Below are 25,200 nucleotides of genomic sequence, written 5' to 3'. Positions count from 1 at the left end.
GGTGAGATTATATCTTCAAATTATAAATACAGAAACTAAATCGTGATTAAATTGTAAACCTGAGAAGTTGGCTTTTTGCTCAGCTTGCATGGTCATTCCGTCCCATATTTAATTATTCCTTGATGCGTATTTTCTTTTAAGTTTCAGTAACCATTTATTTGGATTTATATGAGTCTTTGAAAATCAAAAATAAAATATTCAAAGAAAAATTATCAGTGACCTCTGATACAATTCGAGATGCGACAACAGAAGTGCTGAGAAATTCATGAGAAGTTATTCTTTTTCTGAGGTCACAATGTCTTCTGTATTAACCGATTATGCATTTGTATTTATTTAGTGGATGCAAGATTAATTTTGTGAAGAATAATGAGAAATATATAACTTGTTTTCCATCGACTAAATGTAACAAGGTGAATTTTAGACTCCAATTATGATGCAGCTCGCCAAAATAACGTGAAAATTATAGTTTCTAATCAAATATATTTAATGTATTTTTATTAAGCCAAGGCATTAACTTTTTTGTTGGGTTTTGGATAAATTGAAACCTCCCCATGCTTGCATGAGTCCCATTGGGAAATGAATTATAACTGAATTTGGAATGACTCCAAATGCTTTAATGTTCATATTTTTCGTAGCTGTTCAGTGACGAATTTTACTACAATTAGTTGAATGTAAGTCGAGTAGTATCAATGAACACCAGATCAAAACAAAAGGGCTCATTTGAAATTATGTGGGTACTACCCAACTAACTAATCAAGCAGGTTAAAAAAGATGGATTGCTGAGCCTCATGTACTGCTTCTCTCTGCACACCCTTAAGCTGTTAACATACTAAATATACTCCACCGATGCTTACACTCCTCCACTACTATGACTTAAAACAAACTTTCTTTGATGTTGAAGCCTGTTTTGGGAATGTTTGCAGGTTAAACTTAGCAGTGGGGGAGGAACAAGTTGTTTTTTTGGAGGCCTGAGACTAGCTGCATGCCACAAAGTTTGTTGCCGGGCCCACTGCTGTTTATCCTCCATATCAATGATTTAGATGAAAATATACTTGGCATAAGACCATTTGATTTAGGGACATAAGTAGACCTTTCGGCCTGTCGAGTCTGTTCCGCCATTCCATCATGAGCTGATCCATTTTCCCACTCACCTTCACTCTCATGCCTTCTTCCCATAACTGTGACTATCCAGACATATATCAATTGCTGTCTTAAATACACCCAACAACTTGGTCTTCATAGCTGCCCGAGGTAACAAATTCCAGAAATTCACCACTCTCTGGCGAAAGAAATTCCTCCACAACTGGGTGTCCTTCAATCCTGAAGTTGTGCCCTCTTGTCCCAGACTCCCCTACCATGGGAAGTAACTTAGTGACATCTACACTGTGGCAGGCCCTTTGACAGTCAAGTGTTTCTCTGAGGTCCCCCTCATTTTTCTGAACTCCAAGGAGAACAGTCCAAAATCCGTCAAATATTCAAACGCATGATGAGAAAGTTTGGAGATGATGCTAAAGTGTCTGGTATTGCAGATAGTGAAGACAATTGCCAAAGATTACAGCAGAATCTTGATCAGTTGGGCATGTGGGCAGAGAAGTGTGTGAATTTAATGCAGAGAAATGTGAGATGTGGCATTTTGGGAAGTCTAGCATGGGTAGCGCCATCAAACTGAATGGTAGGAATCTGGGGATTGTTGAAGAGCTGAGGGTTAAAGAAGAGATACATAGGTAGAGTGTCAAAAAGACTTTTGGCACATTGCCCTTCAACAGTCAGAATATTGAGTATGGAAGTTGGGAGGTCATGTGGCAGTTTCTAAGCTGTCGGTGAGGTCCCATTTTGTGTTAAGTATTAGTCACCATGCTATAGGAAAGATATTGTCATGTTGAAGAAGGTACTGAAAAGATTTACGAGAACATTGCCAGGACTCAGGGGCCTGAGCTACAGGGAGAGGTTGGGCAGGCGAGGACTTTATTCCTTGAAGGGCAAGAGGATGAGGGGTTATCTCACAGAGGTGTACAAAATAATGAGAGGAATACATTGGGTGAATGCCCAGAGTCTTTAGTCCAGAGGTGGAGAATCAGTAACTGGAGGGCATAGGTTTAGGTGAGAGATTAAACAGGAACCTGAGGGGTAACCTTATACACAGAAGGGAATGCGGGCATGGAATGGGCTTTCGCAGGAGGTGGTTGAGGCAAGTTAAAAAAAAAAATTGGATGGATAAAATTTGGATAGGTTTTGAAGGATATGGGCCAGAAGCTAGCAAGTGGAACATTTTGGACAGCATAGGCAAGTTGGACCGAAGGGTTTGTTTCATACTGTATGTCCACACGGAGGGAAAATCTTTGACAAGCTGAGGTCCGATGAACTAATGCAACGGTTGAAATCAGATTATACTTCTTTGTCTTTGTGATGGTTCGTGAATAGCAGGGTTGTGGGACCTGCCCAGCAAGCCTGACAATAATGATGGAAGGAGAAAAACTGAGCCAAAATCACAAATAGGTGACGAGCTGAAGTTGGATAGCGTAGACTGGGAACGCAGGCTATAGAGTGGCACAGTTAAGGAACAGTGGAAGGCTTTCAAAGAGATTTTTCACAGTGCCCAACAAAAGGTAGGTTCCAGTTAAAAGCATGTAAAGATGGTGAGGAAAACCAGCTAAGGAAATAAAAGGATTCAGACGAAAAGTTCATATGTACAGAGTCACCAGGAGTAATGGGAACCTGGAAGATTGGGAAGACATTAAAAAGCAACAACTGAACAAGTAATAAATAAAGGGAACATAGATTATATAAAGTAAACCAGCAGAAAATATACAGAGTATAAAACTTGTCATAATTATCTCAAGAGTACAAGTGTACTCTTGGGAGATGGGAAGGGAGAAATAATATTGGGTAACACAGAAATGGCAGAGACTTGGAACAATTATTTTGTGTTGGCCTTCAATGTGAAGGGTAGGGTACATCTAATGTGCCAGAGAGATGTTATGGATGCGATGGGACGTGAGGACCATGATACAAGCAGGTGCTGAGCAAACAACTGGGCCTAAAGTTAGATGTCCCAATGGTTGTTTCCACTGGTAGCTGAGACTAGAATTAAGTCATCTCAAGATTCAGGGATTTGATTTAGGACAGACCTGAAGAGCTGCTATTCAAAATGTTAAAAATTGTCCTTTTATGTCACGTAATGATACATTAAAAATACTTCAACTTTTGTCTGCCATAAGGCAAATAAAGAGTAATCATGAGAAGAAAAAGTGAAGTTCCTTTAAAGTTACTGAATGTCTGTGGATTCGTTTGCAGTGCTCCTGCAGCCATTGGAGCTGCACAGTCTCCAGTTCAAATGATTGGCATCCCTTCATGCCTCTCGAATCCCAGTTCCGATACCTGGTTCCCTTGAGCTAGTCTCCTGCATCCAGCAGTAAAAACACAGAAATTCTGGAGGAACTCAACAGGTTTCGTAGTGTCAAGTTGGTAAAGTTAGATTATTGATGTTTTGGGTCTGGGCCCTTCTTCAAGGTGTGATCAAAAAGCAAGCAAGGGACTTGTATTAAAAGCCTTTTTCACAATGGATCTTGGGCCTGAAATGTTAAGTTTGTTTCCCTTTTCAGAACCGCACTGTTTCCTGCATTTTCTGTTTTAATCCCTCTGACTTTCAGCATTTTACAATTTTAATTTTTCTTGATTGTGAAACTACCCCCCCCCATCACTTGCAGGGATTGAAATGAGCCTTGCTGCTCGCTTTGTTTGCTGAACAAATCTACCAGACATTTTCGTTTAAATAAGTTTAACTTGTATGGTGATGGAGACTTGCAGGCTTTAATTGAAAAAGAAACATTAACGAACTTCCAAATGGACGGACATACTTTCATTCTGAAGTTTTGTGAACTGTGAATTGCATCATTTAATTGTATAATTTTGCACACAATATTTTACATGTTGCATTGGATGTATTATAGCAAAATTGCCTTAAAACATTGTTTGAAAAGTTTCCCATTTGTTTTTGTTGTGGAGAGGAGTGAAGGAGTGCTCTGATCGCAGAATCAGAATCTATTGATTGGTTCACAGCAGCTTCACTGTTGTGATAATTTGCATTTAAAGATGGTGCATTTTCAGGATGGATTTGATTTTAAAAATGCATGCTTACCATTGAGATAGTTTGAAATTTGGAGAGAGCTCAGTCTGTTTTGAGTAACAGCAAAAAATTAGTAATAAATCATATATTCAAGAAGGTTAATGTCAATATGGGCTCAGATGATAATAGTTTCCTTCCTGAAAGTTTATTTGGCTAGATTCTCATCTCTTGCAGGTTTTTTATTGGTCTTGCAGACCTATCAAAGTTTTTTTTTAAGTGTGCAAATAGGTTTGAACATGATTAAAATGGGAATATACAATTTTGAAATACCTCTCTTTTAATAATCCTCACTGCTAGGGTTGTTATTAAAAGATCAATCTTGTTTACATATGCTGTGGAATGAAATTGCTGTGGTGGATGTTAGGTCAAGGAGTAAATGTTTAAGAAGCCATCAGCTTCTTTGGTTCATGTTCAGTTCCTCGATCTGAATGTTCCTGTTCTTTTTTGAGGTGAGAGATCTGTTGATCGTCTTGCCGATCCAAACTGTGCATGTGTGCAGGCTTAACATTTCTAGGAACGCTTGGTGACAGGTCTACGCCTTGTCTCAGTTGGAGATGCGACATGGTTAATTGCGCAGAGTTTTACAAGGATCCAGGAATGGACTTTAAGGGTCGCTCTAGTTCTACATAACTTCACTGCTCAAAAAACAAGTTGAAGATTCTCCTATGGCTGTAAAGTCATAAGCTGTAGTGCACAGAAACAGATCATTTGGCCCATCATGTCCCTGCTGATCTTTTTACCCATCAATATTAACCATTTTTGCTCACATTTGGACAGTGTCCTTCTGTACTCTGTCCACTTAAGAGTCTTTCTAAATGCTTCTGAAACATTATAATAATATTGGATACCACTGCCTCCTCTGGCAGTGCGTTCAGGATAGCAATAACCCTGTGTTTTAAGAAAAACATAACCCTAAGATCGAAGGAGAGAGCGAGTGTCAGTGAATCCTGCTAACTTGTGCTTCTTTCACCCCTGCAATCTCACAGCCTCCTTCCTGGTCCAGTGGGGAACCTGAGCTTGAGGTATCCAAGTCGTACCTGGTTGGGTCCCTTCACTGAACTTTATTGGGAGATGTCAGTGCTGAGACCCCTTGGGAGCTCTGCTCGCCAACAGCACCCTCATGAATCCTGATCCCAATACTTGGTTCCCTGTGGCTGCTGAACACTGTGCTGGTCTGCTGCAGTAGTTTCCTCTCCTATTGGGTCCTGTCCTTCTCCTTCTCATGTTCTCCTGCTTTGGCGCTCTGTGCTGGTCTGCTGCTATTGTTTCTTACCTTGTAGGGTTCTGTCCCAGTCTTCTAGTAGGGGTGGTGGCCCATTCTGGTCTCCTGTGCCAGTCTTTGGCTTCACTGGAGCCCACAACATTTAGGGTGTGGCCTGCCAAAATGGTGCTGTATTTTGGATGCCGAACTCGACAAGCCTTCGATGTAGAAACTGCTGCCAGCCCCGTTCAGCAGTCAATCTAAACCTGCATGGAACTGTTGAGCAGGTACGTCAGGCAGGAGGACCCTGTGGAGGAGTGGTGAGAGACAATGTCTCTGCTTACCCCACTCCTCCCAGGTCTGCACCAGAGGCCGCATTGCCACTGTATCAGCTATATCCGTGCCGTGATCTTAATAACTTGATTGATTGGGAACCTTTGGACAGTAATTAGCATGGTAGTCAAATCTTGGAGATGCTCGGAAATATTTAATCGCTGGGCATAACGCAACTCTGTCAGTAGTTGAGGTAGTGATCCAGAGACGAGAAGACAAGGGTAGAAGATGTTTATTATTGCATAGTAAATGCAAGAAGGAGAGAAGGGTAGCTAATATATCTTTGATTGTATACCTCTCAGTTATTTGAGAATGCATGACAAATATGTTATCATATGAGGTACTCGATTTGGATGGAGCACAAAAAAGATTTATGATCGCCTTAGCTGTAGCAAAAAAATTGATTATGTCAACCTGGAAATCAGAAGATAACCTGAGAATACAGCAATGGTACATAGAAAGGAATAAATGTATTCCATTGGAAAAAAAATAACATATAATTTAAGAAATAACATCACAGTATTCGAACAAATTTGGGAACCGTACATGGAACACAATAGAGAAATCCTACCGCGGTCCTCCACCCCCTAAAGTGACAGAAGGAGAAGACGACGAGTTGAACTGTAAAAGTAGATGACACGAACTTCTTGTTTATTTTTATTGTGTGACGACGTTGTTTAACGGGTTTAATGTATCATATAGATTGAACGTTGAGTGAATGGGGAGGGGGGGTGAGGGAGGGAGGGAAGGGAGGGGGGAAAAAGGGGAGAAAATGACAATTTGTATATTCAAGAGGGAAATGTCTGTATGTATTTTGGTCAGTATGGTTCATAGTGTGAAAAATAAAAAAATAAAAAAAAAATATAAGGTTCACTGTACAATTGGACCACAATTTGATTTAAATGCATGCTGTGATAGTCGGGAAATCCAAGTGTGAATATTAAATTAAATTAACCTTGAAATATGTTTACCAGCAATTTTGAAAATGTAAATAAATCAGCTACAGTCCTAAAATGGCACATTTATTTTCCTTTAGTGTCATTAAGGGCTGTTAAACCAAAACATTAGCCAGAAAATCTTGGGATGTTGAATGTAAAAACAACAATTAACATGCAGTTAAAAAATAACTTCTGGCATACTTTCAGTTCCACTGGGAAGAAAGGTACTGGCATCAAATGAGTGAAAAATGGCCAATGAACCACTAGTGAGTAAAGGTTGATGATATAATATGACCTGTCACTTAAAAATTCTCAGTGCAGATGCCACTAATTACATATTATTGCCCTGAGATTGTGTTTACCGGTAATTGCAATTATGAGGAGAATTCAGGGCAAGCTTTCAAGTTTAAAAATAAAAATTAAACAAGTAACATGAAATGGAAATAATCATTCAGGAAGGTGGTGAAGCACAAAGAACTGCATTGATGTGTCTGCTGCATTACCTGTCTCTGCGTAAAATCCTCCAAATTCTCTGCGAGAATCATTCCAAGCCAACCTCCCCACCACTGAAGACTTCATCGCTGCTATTCTCTGCTGGCACACAACTTGCGGTGAATGCAGTAGCAATCATCACACAGAATTGCAGGAGGAACTCGGTCGGTCTTGCAGCGTTCATAGGAGACAAAAATATATTACTGACGTTCTGGGCCTGAGCTCTTCTTCAAGATATGAGGAAAAAACAGGAAGGCATCTGAATAAAAACTGAAGATTGGCAGGGGGAGGAGTCCAGACCAACAGTCAAAAGGTTGTGACTGGATAAGATGAAAGGTGAGAATTAATGTTGGGCTCCGTGAAAAGAGACAGAGGGAAAAGGGAGGAGCGAGACAGAGCTAGTGGGAAGGTGGTGGGGAGGAAGAGGAGTGGGGGGAGGTGTAATGGGTGAATGGACACCAGAGAAGTCAATGTTAAAGCCATCTGGTTGGAGGGTGCCCAAGCAGAAGATGAAATATTGTTCCTCCAATTTGAGGGTGGTCTCAGTCTGTCAGTGCATCAGACCATGGTTAGACATGTCAGTAAAATAATGGGACAGGAAATTGAAATGGGTGGCCACTGGGAGATCCATGCTATTGTGGCGGACAGAGCTGAGATGCTCAACAAAGCGATCTTCCAGTCTGCGCCAAGTCTCTCTGATGTGGAAAAGACCATAACAGAAGCACTAGATGCAGTAGATGACCCCTGCAGATAGACAAGTGAATTGTTGCTTCACTTCGAAGGACTGTTTAGGGCCCTGAATGGTGGTGAGGGAGCTGAGTTTCTCCAGCATTTCTGTGTGTTTTTACTGCAATCATACCATCTGCAGACCTTTGTGTTTCACTCAGCAGTGATCCCTGCCCTTCTTTATATTTCTCAGACTTGGAATATCAACAGTAGCCACCTGATCAAATCTGTTTCTGGAAAAACCTTCAAATTTACTTCTCTCATAAATTAACATATGTCACTAGCCTCACCCAGGACAATATCTCCAGCTTTGAGGGTTCAGTTTCAATCAGTCTGCTCCGTTGGGTAGACCATGTTGCTGGCATGGCTAACATCAGAGATGTGAAAACAATAGACCATGAGAACTCATTGGAAGAGTAGATAGAGGCAAAGAGTCAAGGAGGTCTGCAATGCCTTGTTGGAAAAATATACACCATTCTCATTGACTCTTGGGAATCTCAGACGTATGTCCCCTCAAAGTGGAGAATGAATCCCAGTATAGTACTGAGAACGTTGAGCACACGCATCGGAAACTCGCACAACTGCGTGAATGCAGAAGTAGTGGGTCACTTCAGAAGATCGCCAAATGGCCACCACATTAGTCTGCGGTTCAGATTTCAGTGTTAATGTCAGAGTATATACATGACATCACATACAACCCTGAGATTCCTTATTCTTGCTGAATTACCACTAATTGGTATGCACAGTGTATACATGTAAACACATAAAAACTGTAAACAGATAAACTGACTGTGCAATGCAGAAAGAACAAAGAAAATCTATAAGGTGCAAAAAGTAAGAATCCTTAAATAAGTCTCAGATTGAATTTGTCGTTGAGGATTCTGATGGTGGAAGGGTAGCAGCTGTCCCTGAACCTGGTGGTGCGAGTCTTGTGGCAAATATATCTCTTTCCTGATGGCAGCAGCGAGAACAGAGTGTGTGCTGGGTGGTGTGGGTCTTTGATGATTGCTGCTGGCTCCCAACAGCAACGTTCCCTGTAGATGTACTCGATAGCGGGGAGGGTTTTGCCTATAATGTCCTGGGCTGTGTTCACTACCTTTTGGAGGGCTTTATGCTCAGGGGTATTGGTGTTCCCACACCAGACTGTGATGCAGCAAGTCAGCACACTTTCCAGCACACTTCTGTAGAAATTTGCATGGTTTCTGGTTTCAGACCAAACTCCACAAACTCCCGAGGAAGTAGAGGCGCTGACGTGCTTTCTTCATGATGCCATTGATGTGTAGGGTCCAAGAAAGATCCTCTGAGATAATGACTCCCAAGAACCTAAATGTGCTCACCTTCTACCTCTGATCTGGATTATATATCTCTGGCTTTCTTTCCTGGTCAATATCAGCTCCTTAGTTTTGGTGACATTGAGTGCAAGGTTGTTGTTGATGCCATTCAGCCAGGTTTTCAATCTCCATCCTGTACGCTGACTCACCCCCTTCCTTTCTATAACCTACTACTGTGGTATCATCAACAAATTTGTCGATGGTGTTATTGTCATGCCAAGTTACACAGTCGTAGATGTAAAGTGAGTAGAACGGGGGCTAGGAACACAGCCCTATAATGCTCCGGTACTGATGGAGATTGTGGAGGAGAAATTCTTACCAATCTTTGGTAATTGTGGTCTGGAGTTGAGGAAATCCAGGATCGAATCACACAGTGGGGTGTTAACTCCCAGGCTTTGAAGGGAGTTAAATGCTGAATTGTAGTTGATAAGGAGTATCCTGATGTAGGCATCTTTGCTGTCCAAGTGTTCCAGGGCTTTGTGTAGAGCCAGTGAGATGGCATCTGCCTTAGACCTGTTGATATGGTATGTGAACTGGAATGGATCCATGTCACCATCAGACAGGAACTGATCTGCTTCAACACCAGCCTTTCAAAACACTTCATCACTGTTGATGTAAGTAGTACCGTGTAAGTCCCACATTGGGCTAATCAGCTTTCTCAGAACTTGAGTGATCCTCAATTCCAACTAACAGCATCAGAAGAAGGTAATTGAGAAAATATTACAGGCGCTGGGGTTCACAAAAGTGCTGGAGAAACTCAGCAGGTCGCGGAGCATCCATGTCAACGTTTCAGGCTTTGTCAGGTGACAAAGGGTTCAGGCCCAAAATGTTGACTGCCTTTTGCTGCATGACCTGCAGATTTGGGTACTGCCTCAGAAGATGCCATTTTTACTTTCTGTAGGGACTAGTGCAGAACAGTGGGAAGATTCTTGTCTCCATGAATTTGTTAGCTCTGTATCAAGAGTTGATATTTAAGACAGTATTGATGGCAATGCTGCATGTAAAATATGAAGCGGATGCATCTGTTGTTTCCACTCCATGTGAAAGATCACTGATATCCTATTTTACTTATTTTGATGAAGGGCTCAAGCCCAAAACGTTGATTATGTATCTTTATTTTTGCTACTTAAAGTGTACTGTTTGATCAGTTGAGTTTCTTCAGCCTTGTGTCTTCATGACTTATTTTACTCCCAGGTTTAAACCTGAAAATGCTGGAAATCTGCAGATCTGTTTCTTCTTGGTCCTGCTGAGTATTTCCGATAATTTATGTTTTTATTTCCAATTTCTGGCAACTGCAGTATTTTGATTTTGATGGTCTCCAAGAAAATTCTTGGAGTGTTCAGGCAAATATGAATTTCTTAATTGAAACCTCTTCAAATGGGATAGCCATACATCAGAGAATCGCAGACACCTGTGGCACAGAAGGAGAGCATTTGGTTCATTATGCCCATGTCTGGTATTATTGCACACACAAGATAATTGACATAAAAGTTTGAAAATGCTGGACATTTTCAGCAATTCAGGCAGAATCCATGGAGAGAAGAGTTAATATTTCAGGTTAATAAGTTACATCAGAAAAAAGAAAATTGACAGTACAAAGGAAACATCTGTGAATAAGTTTACTGCAGATATCCAGCATTTTCGATGTTTAAATCTGAGGGCAAAAAAAAAACCATCAGTAATCTTGTACACGCAACTGAACCAACAGAGCTAATTCACAGGGACAATAATCTTCCCACCAGCTCTGCAGTTACTAACTGCAGTAAAACCCTTGGTAAGTGGAATTCAAGCAACCAGCAGCCCTCAGCAACTGGCAAAAAAAAAATTCTGGAGAAAAGATTAAAAATAAAAATAAATAACAATTAAATAATAAGTTAAAAATGTAAGTTTAAAATTGTAAAAGTAAATATTCTCTAAAGTAACACATAAACATGGGAGGCAATCTTGAGCCAGCAGAGTGTATTGGCCATGCTTGGCTCGTAGCAGCTGTTTGAATAAAGTTGTGTGAAACAGCAATGGCGTCGCCCAGGATGAAGAGCTGGTTGATGCCGCTCCCCATTGGGGTGACTCTCTTAAAGCGTCTCCTTATCCCTACTTAGTAAGAGTCATCGGTTAGAAGGTTTATCTATGAACCTGAGGGTAGGGGGTGGTGTGCTATTTGTTGAACTTTTGGGCACCTCTGTGGAGGGGGAAGAACTAACAGATGCAACTTTATATATTCATGGTAGTGAAGTTTGTTCAGTGTAAGTAAAATATTTTGTCTTTTAAATTGTTAATTCTTAATGCAGGTATATTAGTTAGGCATTGTAAGACTAAGTCCCAAGCAACTGGAAAATAGATGTATCCGGCATCTACCAATCCCCATTGGTAGTCCTTGGAATTCCAGTTTCTAGGGTTCTGAGAGGATGAATGTCTAATGTGGGGCAGGTATGGCCAACGGGATGGGCATATGGCTAACAAGAGGTAGTCTACTCAATTTTCTTGACACGATGACTTGATTACAGTTATCAATTGTTAACTAATTTGATATTCCTGAGTATGAAGTATGACAGATTATGTTGTTTTTGTATTGTATCTAGTATGTTTTTGAGAGATAAATTGGTGCAGGCTTTTTAGCGGAGCTCACATACAAACATTTTAAAACAGATCTTATTTAAAATACAGGAGCTCTGCTCATGCTTGACAGGTCGGCACCAGAGCCTTTCGAGAGTGCCCAAGAGACTTCACTAATTGATTGTTATTTACAAAAAAGTAGCAGATGAAAGAACTCGTCGGAGCTGCAGGCTGTCTGGCGTGGAACTTGCTGTTCTAGGAGGGTCATGTGGATTTGCAAGCAGAGAGAGTAAAACAGGCTTTCTCTCTGAGGGGGTGGGAGATTCAGTTCTGCAGTTTTACAGTCAGCAGCAGTAGCTGGGACTGGAATAGGTCAAGCTGGCAAGCTTGTGGAAAACCCCATTTGGAAGATGGGTTGTGAGTGCTTAGTTCAGCCTGGTTAAAGCCCTTGTAGTCAACATAAGAGGAGAAGACTGGGTGCCTAATGTTTCACTTGAAATAAGAGAAACAAAAAGGAACTCTCTGATGACCTGAAGAAAGAGGTTATCATCTGGAAAACCCTGATGGGGCAAGTTTCTTCAGCAAGACACTGAAGTGGCTGGTTACAAGGAATCAGTTGTGGGTGTCCAGCGAACAACAAATCTCTCTGAACCTTCCTGAGCAATAACCATTTACCTTTCAAGCACCAAAGCCTGGTGAACTTTATAAATGTTAAATTCTGTGCCCAGTATAAGAATTGCCTGCAACCAGTGAACTTTGAGGAATGGGAAGTGAGATTGAATTGTGAATCAAAGAACTTTTCTAAACTTGCACATAACATACACGTGCGCTTAGAATTAGAAGGGAGTTGTTAATAGTGATAAGATAAAGTTTGATCCTATTTTCCTGTTTAAAGATAATTAAAAACAACTTTTGTTAAGTAACCATTGGTCTTGGTGAATATCTATTGCTGCTGTGTTTTGGGGTCCTCTTGGCTTGTAACGGAATAAAAGCATAGCAATATTTTAGTCAGATTCATGTCAGATCATAGAAGCTACTGGTGCCATCATTGATCTTTAATATGATAAATTAGCTATTTTGAAACTCTTACAGTTTTATCATTCCAAAGCAAGTAATAGTCATTTGACAAATGTCTCGTGAAGAAATGTGTTATTCTTTGAGAGACAAAAGCCCCTTTTCCACTGGAACCCTGACACAGGAATTAACTGGGAATTTGCTGGGTCAGGGTCCAGTGTAAAAGTAATATTCTCCAACTCTGGCATCAAATGATGTCATTTCATGCCGGGGATTAATCACCTCGACCCCTACTCGTATCCCTGGCATTTTCTGATGCCAGTGTGCTGATAAAACCAGTGGAAACGGGACAGCAGAAAGTTCCCCATTTCCAGTTGAAGGCAGAACACTCCGATGCCTGGGGATGAGTGTGTTCAGTGAAAAAGCAATTAGTGCCCCAGTGGAAGTGGCACAAAGGCCTTCCTATCTGGGACACTGCACAGCCAATTAATTGGGATACCAGTGGAAAAAGGGCGAACGGCTCACTTGTTATTATCTTCAGTACTGTAATGTTGCAATTCTTGGACTATCTTGCTGTCACGTTATTCAACTTAATGATTTTCACCTTTGCAAAATAGTTTTTAATAGTCTAGTTTAATATATTGATATTTTGTTATTTAGCAGCGCAATTAAAACGGACTTATTTTAATAGTTTTATTTATCCATTGTTTATCTCTTCACGTGTTGTTTGACCTGCTCTGTACAACTCTGATTTATTCGAAAAGGCCAGCAAATCACTTGTTTTAATGTTTAAACAACAACAAACAACAAGGGAAGGCTTTTTAAGGATTAAAATAATGTTTAATTCTCACCCGCTGATCACTGAGACCTCCCAATCACTGCCACTGATCCACGGGGAGGCTTCCCAAGCTGGTGGAACACTCACTGGCGAGTCGGCGGGCTTCTGTCTCCAGAGCTCCCAACACCTGACTCCATATCCCCCCCAGGCCTACCTCTCACTTGGTGTGCGTGTGGGGTAGTAGGCTGAGGGGACAGTTTGGTGTCGGGAGTTCCGCTGTGAAGGGAGTTACCTGAAATGAGGACATTCGCCATTCTAATTTCATGTTGGATGATTTTTTTTCAACTCGTGAGGTTAGTTTGGCTCCGAAAAAATTTCAGATAAATGAGGATTTCTGATTTGTTTTGGATATCCAATATTTAAACATTTTTTTTGAATAAGAAGATTTCAGAGAATCCAAATTTGGATAATCGGAGCTGTACTGTATTATGTTTCTCAGGGAAAGGGTGCAGAAAAGATTAATGGAAAGGCTTAGAAATGATTCACAAGGATGCCACTGGAGCCTGAGGACTGAAGTTATGAGAGATAGGATAAACTGGGCTTTTTTTTTCATCTGGAGCTTATAAAATTATAAGAAGGTTGAATAGCCACAGTTTATTCCCCCCCCCCCCCCCCCCCCCCAGGGTAGGGGAGTAAGGATAGGGGGCATGGATTTAAAAGGGGCCTGTGGGGCCGTTTTTCCAAACACAGCCTGTGTGGGTCCCTCAGCCGCTGGGCCCCTCGCTAGTCAGCTGCCTAAAATAGGACATGGATGTAAATGGGATGAGTTGACACCTGAGCCAGCATGGGCAAGTTGAACTGAAAGGCCTTTTTCTGTGCTGTCATCCTCTAACTGAATTACTCCATTTCCAGCATCAATAGTATTTTTTGGTTTTCTGCAAGAAATAATTCGATAGATTCTGAAATGGCACTTGTGGAAAACAGATGGCATACATGCTGGCCCAGACCAGTTGGACAGGTTGCCTGTTTTGTGCAAAATGCATGGATAACCACTTCCTGGTCTGGGTCAGTGAAGTTGCACAAAACATTTGGTAAGAGTTGAGGCCCAGGAGCTGCTGCTGCCTGCCTCTTGGCAAAATAAACTTGCTGAGGTTCTATCCTTGGCAGTGCATCTACCTAGTTCCTGTAACTTGAATGGATCAACTTTGGAGGAATGGGAGCGTGTATCACAGGGTTTTCACAGACCATTCAGATTCCTGCAAGGAAATAGGACATGGATCATATTGTATTTCCAAAAATTAATGAGCTAACCAGAAGGCAACGTGGTGGATTAAGCAAGCAGATTGGAGGGTCACAAAGGGATTTAGGGTTAATGTTTTGAAAAGCACAGTAGATAAACTGTTAAGTGGGAATTTGAAATGTTGACCACACACTGATACACAAATTGTGCTCAGCAATCCAGAGGTGTGTTTTTCACTGTACAAATTGTTATAAAGAATAGGGATAAATTAAAACCTTCTCTTTCCGTTTTATTTTATAAAATGTTTCTTTCCTGCCTCTTTCATCTCCCACCCAGAGCACATGATTACCACACTGCAATTTGACTGTTGCCATCCCTGCTATCCAATTTTATTTACCTTTGTCCCTCTGTCTCAAAATATCTGATTAGCAATCTGTATGTTTATATTTATTTATTTTGGATCCCTCTGTATATATGTGGATTGCGTACAGGGTGTTTGATGGTCTGGTGATGCACTGTTTCTTCATGCTGATGTACAATCAGATGACAATAAACTTGAACATGCTTGGTTGCTGTCTTCAACAAGGAACTATATTGCAGGAAGTCGTGGTTTGAAATTGTGTTTTTTTTAATCCTTCATGGAGAGATTTTTAAGTGGTTTGGTGAAATGGAACACTATGCACTTTTTATCAGAGGTAGATTGAAAATCTTGCAGGGACAATCCCTCGTGTAATTATAAAAGAAAAAAGTTGTGGTTTAAAAATGATTAAGAGCAAAGAGTGTGCATTGAAATAAAACTAGATGTAATGTAGAAACATTACAAACTTAGTGGATAATTAAGTAATGCACCAGTTTCTCTGCTGTTGAATACTCAGCTGCCCTGTTAATTGGATCTTGCCTGGAGAAAAATGGGACTTGGCTACTCTTCAGTCATATATTATTGGGGGAGCAGTTACACTGAAACTAATAGCCTGGGCAGGGTAATTGCAGCTTGGATTTTAAGCCAGGCAAATCCCTTTCTGCATTATTTTTGTTGTGGCACGGTTGAAATTTTAGCTGTCCTATTAAGGTCTGAGTGCTACTCCCTTTCACATTGCTCTAATTGAAGGGATTTAAATGTTCAGAGACTACTGTAAGGAAAAACTAAAGAGAATCGTGCCTATTAGATAGGTTTCAAAGTGCTTGAGGTTTAAATCTTTGAATAATTTGAAAGATAAGTTTGACTGGTCATTGAGTTTGCACCTGGATACATGTAGACTCAGCCCTACAGTTCATTCTTGTCTGTTTTTTTTCCATTATTTGACTGTCATCACAGTGTGGTTTATAAAACGTGATTTGCTTCAATTGCTTCTTGTGTTTCCCATGATATAATAGTGACTGCTCTTTAGTTTTGGCAATAAAGTGCTTTGGAACAAGTTGAAAAGATGTAAAAAAATTTATTACCGAGAAATTCTAATGCACTCCTTCAGTACCTGATGTTAATCTGGAGGAATGGTTTGCTCTCCAACCTCAAAAAAAAATCCACTTGCAATAAATCAGCCTTGCACATATTTGTGATATATAAATGGGCCACCTGGTGATCCCCTCCAAGACCAGGCATACAAGATCAATCACGTGCTTGGGAAGTGGTGCAGCATTTGAGAGATTGTTTTGGGTCTTATCCTTTACCTTGGACTCTCAGAAGTGGCCTAGTGGTTGAATGGCCAACAATCAGCTCAGAGGGAGATCAGTGGAGACTCAAGATTTCCAAGGTTGGGAGCAGAGGAGATTGAAACGCAACATTTATTGGGAGGGGGTGAATATTGGTTGAGAAATGCATTGGAAAATGAGTTAGTGGTGAGATCAGATTTGGGGTGGGGGTTGATGAAGACAGATAAAGGGGATGAGGACTCCAAGGCAAGTTTCTTGGTTACCTTCTATGATGTTCTCACTGTTTACAGAGAGTGCCCAACAAGAGGTGACACCAAGACAACATCATCCAAGTTCCTCTGCAATGCATGCAAAAAGATGATAAAAACCAGTGAATCAGGATGAGAACATTGATGTCCTGAAACATATTGATATTAATGAAGATGAAATGTTGGCAGCTAATACCTAAAGATTGATTCTGAGAAATATTTAGAGGGATCTCATTGTAGCTGTGTAGAGGTGATTTACCAGGATGTTGTCTGGATTGGAAAATGAACATGTTCCCTCTAATTTTTAGTCGTCAGAGTTTGCAAAAATCTCATATTGTGCAAATTTCCTGTGACAAAAGTATGTGCGCACTGAATGCTTGTGCAAATGTGAACTTGAAATTGTTTTAAGATCATTTTGGCACAGCCCATCTCTCATGGCTAATAAAACTGTATTGGCATGTTTTAATATTGTACAAGTACGATTACATTCTATTAAGTAACATATTTAGTTAAGATTTTATTCTATACCTTGAACTACATAGTTGAGTTTGTTGTTCCATCAGTGAGTATTTCTTATTTGATGTGATGCAATATCTAAAAAATGAATAACAATAACACCCACAGATTATTATTATCAAAGTTGCTGGAAATGGTTAAATGGTTATTTTCAAGAAGTGTAATTATCAATTACACGCTCACACCAAGACACAAGAGAAACTTGTCCGTGAACTACTCTTTGCAGACGATGCCGCTTTAGTTGCCCATTCAGAGCCAGCTCTTCAGCGCTTGACGTCCTGCTTTGCGGAAACTGCCAAAATGTTTGGCCTGGAAGTCAGCCTGAAGTAAACTGAGGTCCTCCATCAGCCAGCTCCCCACCATGACTACCAGCCCCCCCACATCTCCATCGGGCACACAAAACTCAAAACGGTCAACCAGTTTACCTATCTCGGCTGCACCATTTCATCAGATGCAAGGATCGACAATGAGATAGACAACAGACTCGCCAAGGCAAATAGCGCCTTTGGAAGACTACACAAAAGAGTCTGGAAAAACAACCAACTGAAAAACCTCACAAAGATAAGCGTTTACAGAGCTGTTGTCATACCCACAATCATGGGTCCTCTACCGGCATCACCTACGGCTCCTAGAACGCTTCCACCAGCGTTGTCTCTGCTCCATCCTCAACATCCATTGGAGCGCTTTCATCCCTAACGTCGAAGTACCTAAGATGGCAGAGGTCGACAGCATCGAGTCCACGCTGCTGAAGATCCAGCTGCGCTGGGTGGGTCACGTCTCCAGAATGGAGGACCATCGCCTTCCCAAGATCGTGTTATATGGCGAGCTCTCCACTGGCCACCGTGACAGAGGTGCACCAAAGAAGAGGTACAAGGACTGCCTAAAGAAATCTCTTGGTGCCTGCCACATTGACCACCGCCAGTGGGCTGATATCGCCTCAAACCGTGCATCTTGGCGCCTCACAGTTCGGCGGGCAGCAACCTCCTTTGAAGAAGACCGCAGAGCCCACCTCACTGACAAAAGGCAAAGGAGGAAAAACCCAACACCCAACCCCAACCAACCAATTTTCCCCTGCAACCGCTGCAACCGTGTCTGCCTGTCCCGCATCGGACTTGTCAGCCACAAACGAGCCTGCAGCTGACGTGGACTTTTACCCCCTCCATAAATCTTCGTCCGCGAAGCCAAGCCAAAGAAAGAATTATCAATTACTACATTATTTAGGTAACTAACCATTCATTTTCTTTGTGCACTGGTTACAAAGGGTTAGCAAAGTTGGGACTCTTCTCTATGGAATAAAAAGAATGAGAGGGGACTTCAGAGAAGTCTACAAAATTCTAAAGGCAGAGATAAGGTAGACAACTATCGCCTTTTTCCCAGGACAGGAAATAGCAAGCACCAATGAAGGGAGGAAAGTTTAGGGGAGACATCATAGAACATAGAACAATACAGCACAGTACAGGCCCTTCAGCCCTTGATGTTGTGCCTACCCATATATTCCTTCCTTAAAAAAAGTGCTGAACCCTTCCTATCCCATAACCCTCGATTTTTCTTTCATCCAGGCAAAGCATTCCAGGCACCCATAACTCTTTGTGTAAAAATAAACTTGCCCCGATGTCTCTCCTAAACTTCCCTCCCTTAACTTTGTACATATGACCTCTGGTGTTTGCAAATCTTGCCCTGGAAAATACGTGCTGGGTGTCCACCCTATCTCTGCCTCTCGTAATCTTATAGACCTCTATCAAGTCTCCTTTCATCCTTCTACGCTCTAAAGGAAGGAGCATAAGGGATAAGAGGGCTGTAGGTGCCTGCACTGCTTTGCCAAGGATGGTGGTGGAGGCTGAAACATTAGGGGCATTTAAGAGATTTTAGACAGGCACATGGATGGAAGGAAAATAGGTTACGAGATAGGAAGGGCTTAATATTTTTATTTGGTAGACATAGCATCACGAGCTGAAGTGCCGATACTGCTGTTGTGTTCTATATTCTGTGTTTTAAATACAGGAAAATTGGAATAATTCGTGAAGTCACCTTGGTCAATGTGAATGAGTTGGGTGGAAGGGCTTAGTTCCCTGTTGCACGATTTTATGGTTCTTTCCCATTGTGAATGAAACCTTGCTGTACATCCCCTATGCCAAAATCATGTTACAGTCAAAGGTTAAATGGCAGCAACTAGTGCCTGGTCAAATTTCCTAATTGCTATGATTTGATCTGGAAGTGATTTCATTAAGCACCTTTACTCCGGCTAGAATGGATCTTTAATTATAATTTAAAAAATACTTTACAATCCAATTTTTAGTTATACATCAATGCATATATTTTTATCTGGGAAATATATCTTTAACTAAATCTGTACTTTTGTTTTATTTTTATATCTTTTGTAACATGACAGAAAAGTTTCCTATTTTTTTGGAGAAGCTGGTTCAATTTCTTGACCTGCTGTGTGCTTGCAGCATTTCCTGTTTTATTTCAATTAATTATTTGAATTCCTGTGTTTGGACTTATGCCTCTGTGGTTTTGATGTATTTTCAGGCTCAGTTAGTCAACCACAAGATGTTTCCATGAACAAAAAAGAAGATCTGAGCAATGTCCACGAGATGTCAACCAAACATCTTGTTATAGGTTCAATGGAGCTTCGGCTGGACAGTAGCTCTGTTCACAGAATACTGAAGATGGTGGCATGTGGACTGAATCATGAATATGAGCCGTACAGCAAGCCTATCTCAGGTAAACAAAAGTTCATATTAAAAATAACTACCTGGGAAATTAGTTGAAAGCAGCTTTTTGCCACTTCTGTGTTTACTGTTATTTTTGATGTAAAATACTGCTTTTGTTTTACAACATAATAAGTTAAAACAAAAATACAGTAAAACCCCTGGTATCCAGAATTCAAGCAACCGGCCAAAAACTCTCAGAAAATAAATAGGTAAAAAATATGGAAGTTTAAAATTGTTGCGCCTGCCAATCACGCCACACGTAATCTCAAGCTACTGGAAAATTTACTTATCTGTCATTTACCAATCCCCATAGGTGCCGGATACCAGGGGTTTTACTGTGTTTAGTATTTGATCCTCTACTTTAAGAATACTACAAAACCTCTTCACCTCTACTATTTATTTAATAAAAAAGTTTACTTATTTTTAAATAATTGTACATGCATAGTGTGCATATGTATCGTTTGTCTGTGTGTGTTATGTCTGTTACGTGTGTTTCCAGTGTTTCACACTGAGGGCCAGGGAACACTGTTACTTTGGGATGTACTTGTATATTCGTATGATAAATAAAAACTTGATCTTTAAACGTATACATTTATCATTATCATCAATAATGTTTTGCAGTTAGTTGAAGAGCAGGAGCCAAGACTGTATTGCTTAAAGTCAGGGAAAGTTGAGAAGACCAAGGGTGAAGGAACAAGGGGTCAGATAGGAAACTAGGGAACTGACTGAGAGCAATGAAACATGAAAGTCTGCAGATGCTGAGAGTGTAGTTAAAAGCACACACAATAACGATGGAGGGGCTCAGCTGGTCTCGCAGCGACCACGGGAGGTAAAGATATATTACTGATGTTTCGGGCCTGAGCCCTTCAAGGAATAAGCATAAAACAGACAGGTTGGGGTAGAGTTTCTGAGGATGCCAGAGAAAAGGGAATGGGACAGAAGGAAAAGAAAGAAAATGGAAGGATTGTGAAAAGAAAGATTCAGTGGATTTCAGTTTGTTTATTTTGAAAAAATATTTTAAATAAAGTGATATTTATGCCAGCGTTGCCTCTTTGAAATCTTTCAGAAACTGAGGATGAGAACAGAACATTGCCCCGCCAGGAGGAGGTTGCTGCTTTGGAAGAGTATATCCCAACAAGATTAACATGTATAACTGTTTTAAAATGCACATTCACAATTACCCTGGCTGAGTTCAATCTTCTGGACAATTTACTTCCTATAATTTTAGGTCAAAAGGTAATGAGCCTCTTTCACAAAAAAAATTCAAAAATGTATGTTTTTTTCATAAGTAACTAACACTTTCATTGGATTTCTTTAATTAGATTAAACTTGAGGACAACAGTTTTTAAACAATAAATGGTGCTTTCTGCCACTTTCTGATTTAAAACAAAAGGCACGTGAAATAAAAATAAACATGCTGGGTGTTTCAATATGAGGAAAGTGGTTTGTTTGGAATGATAAAAGCTTTTAAAATGAAGGGGTATTGGAAATGCAAACAAGAGTGGGCCATATGTTCCATGAAATCTGCTTTACCATTCATTGAGCAAGCTTCCACATCTCTTTTCAGCCAAACAATGCTGTGCGCGGACGGGAATATTTTGATATCATTAATAATATAATGCAATTAATAATATGATGAAAATGAAGATAAGGAAATATTTTTTGTGGTTTACACTGATTTCAAAAAGCGAGATTTTGCTATGGATTATTTTAATGTATTTTTGAAGGTTAAGATGATGTCCATGGATTTTCAGACTTTTTAAAAGTAATAAATTATTGGAAAAGGTTAGGAAAATTGATCAATGGGTGACATTAATGCTCTAATTTTATGGACTGCAGAGTTTTTATTCATTTGTGAAATGTGACCATTGTTGACAAGGCTTTTATAATCACCGAAGTACAGTAATCCACCTCCTCGAACCTCGGCAATCCATCAACAGTAGGCAGTTCCAGGAAATTAAAAGTTCTGCAAAGTTTCCCTTCATCCCTGCAAAAGCCTTTTGTTGCTTGTTGCTGAGTGTGAGGTCTTCAATGGTCAGTTGAAATACTAGCAACTGAACTGGCAGGGTTCAGAAGAATATAGTGGCAGGAATAGATATGTTCCAGTATTTGAACAGTGATAATGAAGGAACCACAGTCCATTTCCAAGTGTGTGATATGAAGGGGATTTGTGGATGGCAACATTTCATAGAACCAGAAGACACTACAGCACAGAAACAGGCTCTTCAGGCCATCTACTCTATGCCGAACTATTATTCTCCTTGTCCCATTGACCTGCACCAAAACCGTACCTCTCCCATCCATGCAGCTATGTAAATTTTTCTTAAATGTCAAAACTGAACCGGCATTCACCACTTCAGCTGACAGCTCGTTCCACACTCAGCACTCTTTGCGTGAAGAGGTTCTCATTCAATCCTGTCCGGGAAGGGAGGCATGACAAGTTTGGGAGATGCCATTAAAGGAGCCTTGGAAAATATGTGCACTAATTTTCCAGATGGGAAGTACCTCAGCAACAGGACACAGGTTGTAGAGATAGTAAAAATCACCACAGTGGATGAGAAGCAGCAATCAAGTGGTGGCTTAATAGAAGTGGGATTCTGAATTATTATTTGAGTTGTATTCGTCTCGGTAAATGCAAAGCATTCCATCAAATTTCAGAAATTGTTGCTGAAATATCAGGTGGAGAGTTACACTGTTGGATTCCAGATTCAGACCTGCTCTTGCAGCCACAATATCGTTATGTTTTTAAATTCTTGTTCATTCGTGCCTCCCCTGCCCTCCAGGATGTTGATGGTGGGACTTTGAATTGGTGATATCTTTGAATGTCAGAAGTAGGTGATTACACTCTGTTTTGTTGGAGATGAGTTATGACATGCAGTTATGTTACATGAATGTTATTTACTACTTAATCAGCGCATGCCTGAATGGTTTGTAAGTGGATGTAAGAGAGGAAAAAAATGTAAAGTGAATCTGTGGGATCCTTTCACACAAGGAAGTGGTAGAAGCAAAGACGTTTGTAAGGTACCAAAGATATTCAAACAGGTACATGGGAGACCAACACCTACTCCTGTTATCACGTGAATTGCTACACTTGCATCCACACCTCCTCCTTCACCACCATTCAGGGCCCCAAGTAGACCTGCCAACTAAAGCAATGCCACTTAGGAATCCACAGGGATCATCTATTGCATCTGATGTTCCCTTTGTGGGCTCTACATTGGAGAGACTGGATGCAGACTGGTACATTGTTTCATTGAACCTCTCCACTCTGCCTCCTGCAAAAGCAGACCCAGCCCAGTGGCCAATCATTTTAATTCCACACCCCATTCCTACACCGACACTTCTATCCATGGCCTTGTGCGCTGTCAAATTGAGGGCACCTGCAAATTGGAGGAAAAGCATCTAATATTCTGTCTGGGTTCTCTCCAACCAGACAGTATTATCCCTCTGTTTCCTTTCCTTCAGCTCCCCATACCCTTCTCTCTCCATTCAGAGATCTATCCTTACCCCTATCACCTTAGTTTTTTTTCTCTTCTAGCCTCCCACCTCCATCCACCTATGTTACCTGTTAGCTTATACTTCTCTCACACCCCCTTCCTCCCTCCTCTGTTCCCTTACCCCCCACCCCATCTTTTTATTCAGGCGTGTGACTGCTTTTTAGCTTATCCCTTTTTGAAGGGCTCAGGCCCGTAAAGTTGGTTGCCCGTTACTTTCTGTGAATGCTGTATGACCAGGTGAGTTTCTCCAGCACTTTTGTGCCTTGCAGATATGAAAAGTTTAATGGGCCAAATCCAGGCACATGGGATTAGCCTGGCTGGCATAGACAAGATAGACCGAAGGGCCTGTTTCATTCATACTCTAATCATGTCTGAATAGTCTCTTAATCCTTTTTTCTTTTTTTCTAAGTAACAAGCTTCCTCTTGTTTGTTTCAACTATATCTTTTCATGATTGTTTCTTGTGAATTGCCTCTTAGATTTATTTGTGAATAGCATCTAATTATAGCTTTATGCTTTTGAATCAGCTGGAAATATTTTACTTCACCGGCAACTGAAGAACACATGAGTTGGTGAAGACTGTGTATTCTTTTTGATCTTTGTGTGTTAACATCACTCCTCCAAGTATTTATGCTCACAAAGTATGGTCTATAATGAATGTTTTCTTCTTGAGTGGATGACAAGGATTGATTTGCATTTAATTAATGTAAAAATATTTTTTTGCAGCATTCTGTGCCTTACTTAAATGCTCCACCTTTTCATCCATTGCGACCCCTGCCTGCCTTGAGAGTACATGTGGACAAAGTTAGTTTGGAGCATTCGGTGCCAATGTTTGCTGGACAACTGATACCCACTGTCAGCCATCTTAATCAGCCATCTGATAACTTGTTGCACTCCTGCTATGTGCACTCTTATGTCAAGGTAACATGTTGTTTGTTTGTCAACCTTGTCTTATTCAACTTCATCCTTAGCTTGTGCAGCAGAATTAATTAATCTTTGTTAAAATGGAGCTGATTCACAATAAATATCTCGCTAATATTCCTTCATCAGACTTTACTGTTCCACGTGATCTTGAGTCTATTTTAGTCACGAATCCTTCTTTCGGTGCTGTGGAAGGCAGCGCAGGAAACTCATCATGATTTTAGGTGGGCACACCCCTCTGAAACATTTTTGTTTTGGTTATATTCACTTGTGTTTACTATTTCTTAACACTGGCGAATTACTGGTTATGCCTTTGCGGGAACATTTTTGAAATTCTGGGGATTGTAATTTGAGCAGAAGGTGTAGCGAAGATTTACTGGAATGCTAAGGTACAGAATGTCAATGCAGGAGAGAATTTGGGGACTCTGGAATTGCAGATTTAACAAAGGCATTGGAAATTCTGAAGTCATCTCATACCCCAATAAATAGAAAATATTTTGAGCAAAGAACGTTGGAAATGAGGAGTGCAGATTTAAGATTGAGACGAGGCAAATTTATTTAATTTCCTAAATTGTTTTGAACTGTAATCCATGACTTGAGAGTGGGGGAGGCAGATTCAATATCAATTTTCAACATGGAATTGGATAAATAAATTTATGTTAGATTTTTAAATTTAGATTACAGACGGTAACAGGTCCTTCCGTCCTAAATACCCAAATTAACCATCAACCCTCATACCTTTTTAATGGTGGGAGGAAACCAGAACACTCAGAGGAAACCCACGCAGATACAGGGAGAATGTACAAACACCTTCCAGACAGCACTGTTTCGAACCCGGGTTGCAGGTGCTGTCGTAGCGTTCCGCTAACCACTACGCAAACTGTGCTGCTCATAATTACATTTTTAAAAAATTAGAAAATGCTC

General features: G+C 40.6%; 1 protein-coding gene across 16 annotated transcripts in view; it reads left to right on the top strand.

Annotated features, from left to right (window-relative positions):
- The window catches only part of LOC138755825 (intermembrane lipid transfer protein VPS13B-like), a 1,263,706-nt gene that overhangs the window by 297,691 nt on the left and 940,815 nt on the right, over positions 1 to 25,200 (top strand). For all 16 annotated transcript variants that reach the window (XR_011352575.1, XM_069922506.1, XM_069922508.1 and 13 more), the window contains 3 exons: positions 19,676 to 19,870; positions 20,927 to 21,096; positions 24,082 to 24,276. Coding sequence is in view for 15 of the 16 variants with exons in the window: in XM_069922506.1 (XP_069778607.1) it covers positions 19,676 to 19,870; positions 20,927 to 21,096; positions 24,082 to 24,276 (560 nt within the window). In the remaining variant the exon portion in view is untranslated. The remainder of the gene's footprint in view (positions 1 to 19,675; positions 19,871 to 20,926; positions 21,097 to 24,081; positions 24,277 to 25,200) is intronic.

Source organism: Narcine bancroftii, chromosome 2 (genome assembly GCF_036971445.1).
Source record: "Narcine bancroftii isolate sNarBan1 chromosome 2, sNarBan1.hap1, whole genome shotgun sequence".
NCBI classification, from domain to species: domain Eukaryota; kingdom Metazoa; phylum Chordata; class Chondrichthyes; order Torpediniformes; family Narcinidae; genus Narcine; species Narcine bancroftii.
The sequence above is the reverse complement of the archived record's forward strand: the minus strand, read 5'-3'. Positions and strand labels throughout refer to the sequence as shown.